Below are 12,617 nucleotides of genomic sequence, written 5' to 3'. Positions count from 1 at the left end.
TACTTAGTATAGGATCCAGCAATTGCTCTCTTAGGGGCACCCAAGAAAAATGAAAATGTATGTCTATGCAAAGACTTACACACAAATGTTCATGGCAGCTTTATTCCTAATAACTGAAGACTGGAAACATCTCAAACGTCCATTAACAGCTGAATGGAATCACAAATTATGGTATATCCATACAATGAACACTATTCAGTAATCAAAAGAATGGACCACAAATATATGCAACAACATGATGAATCTCAACAAACATTATGCTGAATGAAAAGAAGCCAGATTTAAAAGAGCACATACTGGGGCACGTGGGTGGCTCAGTCAGTTAAGTGTCTGCCTTCGGCTCAGGTCATGGTCCCAGGGTCCTGGGATTGAGCTCCTCATTGGGCTCCCTGCTCAGCGGGGAGCCTGCTTCTCCCTCTCCCTCTGCCTGCTGCTTCCCCTGCTTTTGCTCTGTCAAATAAATAAAATCTTTAAAAAAATAAAAAATAAAAGAGCACATACTGTATGATTCCACTTATATGGTAAATTAGGAAAGACAATTCCAATACATGGTGGCAGAAAGCAGATGACTGGTTGCTTGGGGCGAGGAGTGTCAATGGGGATTGACTTGTGAAGAAGCAGAAGTAAGTTTCTCAGATGTTGGAAAAGTTCTATACCTGGACTATGGTGATGGTTACATGGGTATCTACATTTGTCAAAACTCATTGAACTGTATGCTTTCACTGGGTGCATTTTTACTGAACGTAAATTAAACCTCAAAGTAATTGAGTTGATTTTTAAAACTTACAAAAATAAAACAAAAATAGTTCTATTAAATCAGAATTAAGCATTTTTGTTCAACAGAAGACACTCTTTGCAAAGTTAACAGAGGGATGATAAATCAGAAAGATATTTGCAATCTCTAAACCCAATAAGAAACTGCAATTAGGGGTGCCTGGGTGGCTCAGTTGGTTAAGCAACTGCCTTCAGCTCAGGTCATGATCCTGAAGTCCCAGGATCAAGTCCCACATTAGGCTCCTTGCTCAGGAGGCAGTCTGCTTCTCCCTCTGACCCTCCCCGCCTCATGCTCGCTCTCTCTCTCTCAAATAAATAAATAAAATCTTTTAAAAAATAAAGAAAAGAAACTGCAATCAAGGGATGCCTGGGTGGCTCAGTTGGTTAAGTGTCTGCCTTCAGCTCAGGTCACGATCCTAGAGTCTTGGGATCAAGTCCTGTGTCTGGCTCCTTGCTCAGCAGGGAACCTGCTTTTCCCTTTGCCTGATGCTCTCCCTGCTTGTGCTCTCTCTCTGGCAAATAAATAAATAAAATCTTAAAAAAAAAACAAAAAACAACTGCAATCAGAAAGTGAGACAGGAGGGGCACCTGACTGGCTCAATTGGTAGAGCATGCAACTCTTGATCTTGGGGTTGTGAGTTCAAGTTCCACATTGGGTGTAGAGATTACTTAAAAGCAAAATCTTAAAAAAAAAAAGTTCAGAAATAATAGTAGTAAAACCAACAAATCACTTATGTAGTGATTAGAAAAGTTTATGGTATACACACCAAGAAGACATTTTGCAGACCAAGAACACTCAAACCGAAACCTGGAATGAGGCTCAGGGGTATATTGTTATAAAACAGTTTATATAGTGAGAAAGCAGTGACTGTCTATTTCTCACAGTGGTTGGTTATCAGAATTTTTTTAAATGATAAGGAACTGGTTAGTGGTTACCTTATATCAACCTTGGGAAACAGTTCAAGTTTTGCTTGTGATTTCAAGAGGCATATGCAAGAAATGACCCAGGTCAAGTTAGTCTTGCAAAATAAGCTAAATTAAGCTTTGTTTGTATGACTAAAATTGTTTTGTCTGCTTGGGGAATTTTCAAGCCTGGTCTGCATTTGTTTTTTATTTTAACAGTATCTTGATTTTAAAACCAGATAAAGACAGTACAAAGTATGGGCCCATTTGACTTGTGAATAGATATGAAAATCCTAAATGTAAGATTTGCCAGGCAAAATATTTACTTTCCAGGAATGCAAGAATATTTTAATCAGTGAAATTCACCATGTTTTTAGGCTAGAGGAGAAAAATCATATGATTAATATTATGGTTAACTTATATGATAAATGCATAAAAATATTTTATGATGTTCTACTTTATAGTAGATGATATAACAATGATATAATAGGATATGATAAACAGTTATTAGCAAATTAGGAATATCAGGAAACTTCTGTGTACAGATCATTTGCCACCATCCTTTCATAAACATCATACCTAGAGGAGAAACTTTAAACCCTTTCCCATTAAATGTTGGACCAAGACAAGAATTTCCATTTTCACTGTTGCTATTTAACATATAGCTAGAGATTCTAGCAAATGCTATAGGAAAGGAAAAGAAATAAGAAATGTAAGGACTGTTAGTAGAAGCTCTACAAAGCCTTGTGACATCTCTCAAGTTAGGGGTGTTTTCTTGTCCCTCAAGCAGAGCAGGCTGGAAGTGCTACCTTAGGGAGCAGCCCTTGGCCAAGGACAGATGGGACTTGGAGGAAAAAATTCCCATTTCCTTGCCTCTCAGGTGGGTTGACTCTGAAGTGTGTTGTATTCCTGATCCCCAGAATTCCCCACTAGGATTTAGCCCCAGGTGGCCTCAGCAGTTATCAGCTCAAAAGTGCATCCTTTACTTGCTTCATGCCTCCTACTTCCTATTGGTGCCTCCTGGCATCACCTCCCAAATAAAGTACTTGCACTCAAATCCTGATCCTTCCCTTTGGGGGAATCCAACCTAAGAATGCTTTTTCTGTGACTATTGTGACTGTGATTTTCTTCTTTCCTTTGTCAATGCGATGTCTTACATTGATGGCTTTTCTGATGTAAAACCATTCTTTTATTCCTGAATAAACCTTTCTTGGTCCTGATTTTTTATTCACCTCTGGTTTCTTCTTGCTAGCATTTTATTTATTTTTCTCTCTTTAATTCATAAGTGAAATTAGTCTATAATTTTATTTTACTATCTTTATCTAGTTGCAGTAAATCTCATCTCATAAAATAAGTAGAATTCCTGATGTCTTTCAGTAGGAGCAGACTTTTGATTCTTGATTCATTTCTTTATTGGTTATTAGCTTATTTAGGCTTTTGTTTTTTATTAAAATTATGTATCCATATATCATTTATATATTATTTATTTATATCATTTATATTTTCTTGCAAATGATTACCCATTTCATGTAGATTAAAATTTACTCATATTGGGGTGCCTGGTTGATTCAGTCGTACAGCATGTGACTCTTGATCTCGAGGTCATGAGTTCAAGCCCCATGTTGGATGGAGAGATTACTTAAAATTTAAAAAAAAAATGTATTTACGTAAATTTGTTTAAAATATCATTTTGTGATTTAAAAATCTTTATAATACAGTATATCCCTCTTTTCATTGTCTCTGGTGCATATTTTTCCTTTCTCTCTTTTAAATTTTTTTTTCTTTGACCAGTCTTGTTGTCTACTAGCTATTTCTGAGATGTAGCTTTAGATTTGTTGAACCTCTCTGATTTCTTACAACTTTATTGAAGTATAGTTTATATATCATAAAATTCACCCATTTCAAGTATATAATTCAGTGATTTTCAGAAAATTTACTGAGTTGTGAAATCATCACCATAATCTAATTTTAGAACATTTTCATCAGGGGCACCTGGGTGGCACAGTAGGTTAAGCTTCTGACTCTTAGTTTTGGCTCAGGGTCATGAGATGGAGCCCCATGACTCTGTGCTGAGCGCAGAGTCGGCTTGGGTTTCTCTCTCCCTCTGCCCCTACCCCCTGCATGCTCTCTAATAATTAAATAAATCAGTATCTATATAAAGAACATTTTCATCACCCTAGTAAGATTCCTCATGTCTATTCACAGCTAATTCCCATTTTACACCCTTGGCAACCATTAATTTACTTTCTGTCTATATGGATTTCCCTTTTCTAGATATTTCATAAAAATGGAATCATAAAATATGTGGTCTTTTGTCTCTTCTAGACACTTCATATCAGTGAAATCATATAATACGTAGTCTTTTGTGTCTAGCTTCTTCCACTTAACAATGTTTTTGAGTGAACCTCTCCATTTTTGTTTCTCGTTTCATTTTTTTCTGGAGAGATCACAGAGCCAGTCACAGAGCCCTGGGTGGCTTGGCACAGGCTTGGGGATGAGCTGAGCCTCTGACCTGCGTCCCCTCAGACTTACAGTTTCTGTGAAGCCACAGCCTCTGCCTCTCAGTGGGAAAGCCTTTCCCTTTGTTACCCCACCTCTTCACCGAGTTGGTCAAACTGACGGAAACTATTGAAAAGACCTGCCTTTCAGCTAGTTGGGGGAGGTTTAAACATGGGCTTACTCAGTGAGAGTTTTCCTTCTTTTAGTGATAAAGACCCTCTACAATTCTAATTGCTCAGTAAGGTGTGGGACCTTTCAAACCTCTTGGCAGCCTTTACTCGGGGCACCGTTTGTGCAGACCACCACCAGCATCCCAGGCTTCTGTAACATTTCGAATTTGCACACTGCTCAGGAAGGGCTGAAAACATCTCAACATTCACATTCTCCATAGGGGTGGCGATTCCTGGAGTGTGATATTCGCTGACATTGCATTTGATTATTAGGTAGAGTAACCATAATAACCTTTTCAGGCTGCGCACCCCTCAGCATGCTCTACTTGGAAATGTAACCTAAAAAATAAAACAGCCAGTTATTTTACCAGCAAAATGGGTTTATACGAGAATAAAAGAAAATTGCAATTCAGGACACGCAAGCCAAGGAAAAACCATAGGCAAGTCCAACAAACAAAGGAGAGGAACTTTATTTTATGGAGAAGGAGGAAGTTGGGAGGAATTGTTTTGAAGGAAACCGTACTGGAGAAAAGCAAGAGTTCAGGGTGATAATGGTTTTCCATTGGCTGAGTTACCAGAGTAGTGGATTTCTTCCCGGAGTTGTAATGTGCATCTTTCCCCGTTGCGCCCTGTAATTGATGATGTTCCTGTTGAGTATTCTTACGCTGGAGTCTGCAATTGACAATTTTCCTGTAATTGACATCAAGTGCTCCCGACTCCCCTTTTTAGCTCTGAACTCCCCTTTAGTGAGGTTTCCTTTTTATCAATTTTCACAGAACCACTTTGTAGATTTAGATAAAAGTATAATTGTCCTATAGACAGTGAACAGTTGCTGCTACAGGGGCAGTGGAGCAAATCAAATAGCCAGGATCAAGGATGATGCAGGTCAAAGAAAACTTCACTCCTGTCTGTAATGAGCTCAGTTTTTAAAATTGGGAAATTAAGACTAAGAAAGTTTTTACTAAATATGCAAACATATCTTAAGATCCATCATGAAGCATGTGATTAAAAAGTCCCCAAGGAGCTCTTTCTCCCGGCCCTCTCATGCTGGCCAGTTTGTGGATCCTGGTGCGGGAGAGCCCCTGGGAAGCAGGAAACGAGCCGGGAAGCCCCGGCCTCCGGGGACTGGCGGCGGCCGCAAGGGGCGCAGCATTTCGTGCACTAGGAGGCAGCACCACGCCGAGGAAACCGCCCGGGATCCTCCAGCAGGATGTGCAGCCTGGGGGTTGGCTGGAGCCTTTGCCCGCCGGGCGTCCCCTACCTGAAAAGTAGGCGCGAGCAAAGCAGGCTTGCGGGGTAGTGGCGGGGCAGATTCAGTGATTAAAGCCCTTCACCTCCTTGGCCTTTGGGCGACCATCAGTGGGCGTTCGCGAAAGCCAGTCTGCTTCCCCCCTCGCTCCCACAAACCTTTAGCGAGCCACGCGGCGCGGCCGGCCTCGCAGACCCGGGCCGGTGCCGCCGAGGGATGCCCTAAGCTCTCCTGAAGCCCTGCCGTGGCTCGCGGACGCGCGGCGCGCGGGGGACTACAGTTTCCAGAGTGCCCTGCGGCGACGGGCGGAGCCGGGGCGCGCCCGCAGCCAATTAAGGGGTCTCCGGGTGCTGCCGGGGAGCGGCAGGTGGAGCCGGGCCGTGGGTGGGCGCGGGGCCAGGTCCCGGGAACGCGTCCGGGGCTCGCTGGCTGGGCCGGAGTGCGGCGTGAGCGGCGCGGGCAGGCGGGAGGCGGCCCCGGGGACGGGACCGAGCGGGGGCGGGGACCGCTCGCCGCCTGCGCGGTTCCGGGTGCTCCCGCCGCGCGCAGCCCGGGGCGCACTTGACCGGGGTCGGGCTGCGGGGAAGGGCGGGTCTGGGGAGAACCCCCGAGCGCCGCGGCGTCCTCCAGCCCCTCCTCCTCGCGGCCGCCGGAGCCACAGCCCGAGCCCGAGCCGGAGCCGGCGCCACCTCGCCCCCCGGCTCGCGCGCCCCCAGCCATGGCTTTCGCCAATTTCCGCCGCATCCTGCGCCTGTCTACCTTCGAGAAGAGAAAGTCCCGCGAATATGAGCACGTCCGCCGGGACGTGGACCCCAACGAGGTGTGGGAGATCGTGGGCGAGCTGGGCGACGGCGCCTTCGGAAAGGTTTACAAGGTAAGGGCGCTGGGGGTGGGTGGCCCCGGGCGCGTGGAACAGCTCCGGAAGGAAGGGGCGCCGGCCCCGATCAGCCCTGGCCAACGGCTCGGGAGGGCGCAGACGGGCTGTGGGGCTTGAACTCGGGGTCCCGCGCTCCGCCTTGGGGACCCTCACGCGGCTCGGCTGGTCCCTGCGTGCTGGGCACCCCCTCTGGGCACGGCCGCCGCCCCCAGCTCCGTTTCTGAGTACTTCCTGTGCGTCCTGCACCGCGCTCGGCGCCGCAGGGGGAGACAAAGGGGCGCTTATAGGACCTTGGCATCCGAGACGACGCATCCGCCGTAAAACTGATTCTTAGGCATACTTTTTAAGACAGGCCACACAGATGCTGTGAGCATGCCGAGGCGTGGAGACAGAGAAACTCGGCCGAGTCTGGAAGGGTTGGGATCGGTGGAGTTGGGGACACACCTGAAAATGAGCCAGAGCCGGGAAAAAGGGTGGCTCTAGAGTGAGGGATTAGGCTTGGAAAGGTGGGCTCGGACTGGGCAGCAGCAAGGGGAGGTCAGGGCCCTGGGAATATTGTGCTGCGGGGATCGGATTTGATTGTGTGTGTGTGTGTGTGAGTCACAGCCGGGGAGCCTTCCAGTGCTCAGTCACCTTTCCCTGCAGGAATAAGGGGGCAGAGGGCTTTTGTGGAGGCATGGGTGGGGCAGAGCTGATTAATTCTAGACACGTTTGCAGCAGGTCATTGTTTGGTTCCTGCTCCTGTGAACCAATGCTGAGTTGTATTGGGGACGCAAACACATAGGGCTTGACGCCACCCTTTCTCTTTTCTCCTCTCCCCCAGGCAACATTTACTGAGCGAATGGCCCCATGTTACTTTGTTGCGTAACTCCAGGAGGGATCCTTCCTTCCTAAGACACGGGCACCCTCCTTGGGGCTCCCGTAGCTTGTACACCACTCTGACCTCAGGAGTGCTGGACCACAGAGGAGGCTTCTCTAGGCCTATCTGGTCGGGACTTGCTCTCCGCCTTGCAGGGGGTCTAGAGCCAATTACGCAAGTGTAGTCCCTGGAGGATCAGCGTTAGCATCACCTGGGAGTGCCTTAGAAATGCAGAATGGCGGGTCCACCCCAGCCCTGCTAGGTTAGAGTCTGCCTTTTAACAAGATGCTCAGGTGATGGCTAAGCACAGAACTTTTGAGAAGTGCTGCTCCTAGAGGCAGTTTGGAGGCCAACGAGGCCCATCTGGGTGCCTGTTTGTTACCTTACCACCTCCCCTCGGAGCCCGCACTTCCTGTTACAGGGTGGAACCCCCGCTGGAGCAGAGATCCTGTGGTTGGAGAAGCAGGCCTCTGTATTGCTCACACCTGCGCTTTTCTGGCTGCCTTGATTTGCTGCCCTTCTCTTGAGGGCTCTGCATGTGTCTGAGGACAGGCGGCACATCTTTCTTTACCCTTCTCAGGGTGGCTTCTTCCTCCTAGCGGCCCTAGGAGACTGTCCTCAGGCTTGCCGCGCCCCCCCCTGGACACGCGGCCAGGGTCCTTGCCTTCTCCAGACAGACCCTGTCCTTCCAGATGTGCCCTGGCCATCATGAAGGCAGCTGGACCCTTGGTCAGCTTGCTACATCCTCCTTCCTCCAGAAGGTTCAGTTGGTGTTTTCAGTGCATATTGTTGGCTCGCACTAATATTTTTTCTCTGATAGGGGCTGGCTTTCACTTGCAGTCTTGTCCTCTCTCCCAGTGTATCCTGGCTCCAAATGGTTCATTTTCTCTTTCTTTTTTAAAGATTTTATTTATTTGTTTATTTTAGAGAGCGAGAGAGAGCACTGGAGCATTGGCGGTGGGGGGCGGGGCAGGGGCTGGCAGAGGGGGAGGGAGAGAATCTCAAGGAGGCTCTGTGCTGAGGACAGAGCCCAAGCAGGGCTGAATCTCACGACCCTGAGATCATGACCTGAGCTGAAACCAAGAGTCAGTCACTCAAAACACTGAGCCACCCAGGTGCCCCTCATTTTCTTTTAAGCCTAAATGCAGAACTTTACTTTTATGCTGGTAAGATTTCCCCTTGTCAGTTTCACTTGTCACTTCCGCTGGCTCCAGCCCTGTAAAACCCCTCTGCTACTCTGGAAGTTTCATACAAAGGAGCTATCTGATTCACAAGTTATTTTGTCCCCCGGTTGTCCAGGGCAAGTGCACCCTTTTTAAGTGAATCTAGTTCTCAGAGCTGTGAGCTGGTTGCACCACAGCTCCCTCCCCACCACCTCAGAATCCATGATTTTCTCATAGTTAAGACAAGAGGGAGCTAGAGCTAGAGAGCTGTGCGATGGCTGATACACCTGAGCGACATATTACATCAGTTGCCTGGCCTTGGGGTGTAACCCACTCATCCAACTCAACCTCATGTTATATGTGGGGATACTGGGGCCCCTGGAGAAGAAGGGACTAGAACCCAAGGCTCTGAGCTTCACTTTAACACTTTCCTTAGTTACCCACTATGGAAGACCCACCCTGGATTGAAGGTCCCTGTCACCCATGCCTCCTCCTCTGAAGAGCTGCTTGCTCAGCCCCTTGAAGTTGAATCCGGTAATACTTTACTACAGACTCTCATCAGTGACCATAACTCCTTTCCACTTCATTGTCCCCTGGCATGGCCACTGGGGCAGCAAAGGCCAGAAGTTCCATCTAGATTTTATGACTGGGACCAGAACTTACATGTTGACACAGTGCCTGAGCAGCTAGCTGGCTGTGAACTGGGGAGCATCATCTCTTCTCTCTGTTCTCCTGGCAGCCGGTGTGGGGAAGTCAGCCCTGAGGACTTCCCTGGTGTATGCAGCCTTAGAAATCTCAATTTGTCACATGCTTGTTAGGACAGGACTCTGACTACAGATTTCCTGACGACCGTCTTGCAGAAGCTCAAAACCGAAAACAATCGCAACCTCAAGATAGGAGTCCCCTTTCTCCTATTCTTCCTGATATACCTATGAACAGTTGGCCTCAGGAGAGAAAAAGGAGGGTAGGATTCATTCTGGGCAGAATCAAGGTCATTCTCCCCTAATCCTTATGCCATGCAAATTGACTTCAAAAGAAAATCATTTCTATCTCATTACTTGATACAAAGCAAATGTTACAGTATTTATATGGTTTCAAAATTCTTGTCCTGTATCATTTCAGAATGCTTCTTAAAAATCCTCTTTATTCTGAAGACAAGGTAGAAAGGAGAGAAGTGTTTGATATGTTGAGTGGAACAAAGTTGCCTTCAAGCAGGACGGGCTTTCTGTTACAGGGGCAGGGTGGGTACTCACGTGCTAAGCACAGAGTGAGCAGACATCAGGAGTTGGGTTAGCAGGCTGAGATTATTTTTCTGCCTTTTTTCCCCTCCTTCTTAAAGATTTTATTTTTAAGTAATCTCTACACCCAACATGGGGCTTGAATTCACAACCCTGAGACCAAGAGTCGCCCGCTCCACCGACGGAGCCAGCCAGGTGCTCCATTTTTCTGCTTCTTGAAAATTACTTTGGTTTTGATCTTATGTTACCTTTAAGCTGTTAAGAGGTGTATGCTTTTGCAAAATAGGGAATATACAAAGAAAATTTTTTTTAGGTAAAAGGGAAAACATCACCCTAAGTCCCATCAATTGCTCTTGACATTTTGATATATTTCCTTACTGACCTTACCATTTTTTTATGGCAAGAAAAATGTTTTAACACAGGGTTGTAATCTTACATACCTGCAGCGTTTTATACCATCTTTCATTCTTAAAGCTCTTTCTGTATTATTCTAAATGCTTCCTACATACTTTCTGGGATGGCTCAGTGCTCCTTGGTCTTAATCTTATTGGATATTTCACTTTTTTAAAAAAAGATTTTATTTATTTTAGAGACTGTGTGTGGGCGGGGAGGGAGGGGCAGAAGGAGAGGGAGAGAGAGAATCTCCAGCAGACTGTGCGCTGAGCATGGAGCCCCACGTGGGACTTGATCCCACCACCTGAGATCATGACCTGAGCCGAAACCAAGAGTCAGAAGCTTAACTGACTAAGCTATTCAGGCGCCCCTAGCTTTTTTTTTTCCCAGCAAGCCACAGTTGATTAAATGCTTATTATTTATGTGCCAGGCGCTGTGCTAAGCACTTTACATAACGTAGTCAGTTCTGCTGTAATGTAAATATGCCTTCCCCAAAAGGTCTTGATGCTGAGTAAAATCAGTAAGAACCGCACCTTATAAGACATGGTGCTAAGAGCAGAACACTTAAAACTGCAGCCTGCAGCAGGAGCCCATTAAAAAAAAAAAAAAAAAGAGGAACCTAAAAAACCGGTTGTAGTTGTACACAAATTTATAGATAAGAAATACAAGCATCTTACACTAAATACAGCACCATAAGGTGAAAACCACGCGCTGGGCGCTGTGGCCGTGGGGGCAGGACCCGTGGCTGCAGGGGAAGCGGCGGGAGGAGGGTTATCTGAAGACGGGTGCTAAGTGGGACCCCAGATGTGGTGTGGGCCACGGGCCCCTGACACATGTTCTAGGTGCATCCCTGTGCAATGTGGGCATTTCCTCGCCACTTGGTTCGGCTGGGTGCGGTGTTCTGTGTTCACCTAGTGTTTCTGGTCCACAAAACTGCACACAAGCAAATGCGAATTTAGTGTTTCGATGAAATTGATCCGTGATATATTAATGGTGTTGGGCCATTGGCGTTTCCAAAGTGAGCCTTAGAGCAGAGCTATATGTTGATGAGCAGGTTTGCTAGTAAAGTTCTTTTTGTGTTTTAAATCCTGTTTTAGGCTCAATGCTCAGAAGGGATTTACTGGGTGGAAGGGTATGCCTATTTGAGGGAGGATTTTTAAAAGAAATTGAGAGAAGTTAGTAGAGGCTCCCTTTCTTCCCTTGCTCTGGCCAAGGGCCAGTCCCCGAGTCCTTTGGGGCCTCGGACGGGTCTGCCCTCCTTGGGGACCTCAGGTGCCCTCCAGCCCAGAGATCCATTGTTAACCTTCACCCTTCAAGTGCCACATCCTGCCCTGCGCTGCCGGTTCAGACAAAGCAGAGGTTCAGTGAGGTGGGAGCCAGCTGTCAGGCCTTCCGCCCCTCCTGGCCGGGGCCCTGCTTTCACCTCCTCTCCTGCCCATAGTTTTAAGGCCTGGGTTTCCGCTTCCTCTGGGGCTGCCCGGGGCTCGGCCTGTGCCCCTCCCCTCCTCCTCCGGAAAGAGATCTGCCCCCAGGCAGTAACCTTATTTCCGCTCAGCCTAGTGTTTTTAAATAGAAGTCCATGCTATTGTGAGTGGGTTCCTGGCTTGGTCCTAAACTCCAGGGGCCCCGAGCTTCCTGGGGTGTTGCCGACCTCAGGGGGTCCGCTTGAGCAGCTGATTTAACACTGGGACTGTTTCTGGCTGGCTCCAGAGCAGGCCCTGGCGACGTGAGCTCAACAACTAAGCAGATCCCCAAGTGGGGTCCTCTGGCCTCCTGAGATTACCCAGACCAGGGACAACTCCAGGGGCTGCCCGCCTCACAGACCCCAGAAAACAGTCCTGCATGGTCACTCCCGGTTCTCGGCTGCTGCCGAGGGCAGTAGGACAGGGTGGGTAAGGGAAGAAATTTGGGGCTCAGTGGGGTCTGGGTTTCAAGCAGAGCCAGTGACCTTGCACTCTGAGCTTCAGGCTCTTGTCTGTAAAGGGACATGATAATTTGGAGGAGAGGAGGGCTGAAGGAGCTGAGGAGGTGTGATGATGCACTTTGGTACCTGATCCCCACTCAGGAGGTGGGCAAGAAAGGAAGATACTTCGTTATACTTTGTTATTGTTGACGCTTGTGGTAGCAAAAAGAGAAGGTCCTGGCGAGTAACTGCCGCTTCCTAGGGGACAAAGAAGAAAGAGTATTTGTCGTGAGACCCAACCAGTGTGAGTTGGCTTCTTGGTGAGTCACAAGGTAGAGACTACACCAGGTGAACTTGTTGCACAAAGGAAACTTGCAGCAAATAAGGAAATCTTGGGATTAACTTCCAAGGCTGAGACTCCCTGAGCAAGAGTGAATGGGCTCCTTTCGTCTAGGGTTGGGATGAATATTGAGAAAGGGGAGCCTTGTCTCTGTATGTAGAGACGGACGCAAGGTCGCTCACACACCTCCAGGAAACAAGCCTGTACATATGTTGTATGTTGTGTTCAGGAAGCTTGTGCTCTTCCTTG

General features: G+C 47.4%; 1 protein-coding gene across 1 annotated transcript in view; it reads left to right on the top strand.

Annotated features, from left to right (window-relative positions):
- Positions 1-5,960: 5,960 nt before the first annotated feature.
- The window catches only part of STK10 (serine/threonine kinase 10), a 111,552-nt gene continuing 104,895 nt past the window's right edge, over positions 5,961-12,617 (top strand). Inside the window, exon 1 of the mRNA XM_081825807.1 lies at positions 5,961-6,469. Within this exon, the coding sequence (XP_081681933.1) occupies positions 6,314-6,469 (156 nt within the window). The 5' untranslated portion in view covers positions 5,961-6,313. The remainder of the gene's footprint in view (positions 6,470-12,617) is intronic.

This window comes from Leptonychotes weddellii, chromosome 7, assembly GCF_054177405.1.
Source record: "Leptonychotes weddellii isolate Sample4059 chromosome 7, ASM5417740v2, whole genome shotgun sequence".
Lineage (NCBI taxonomy): Eukaryota > Metazoa > Chordata > Mammalia > Carnivora > Phocidae > Leptonychotes > Leptonychotes weddellii.
The sequence above is the reverse complement of the archived record's forward strand: the minus strand, read 5'-3'. Positions and strand labels throughout refer to the sequence as shown.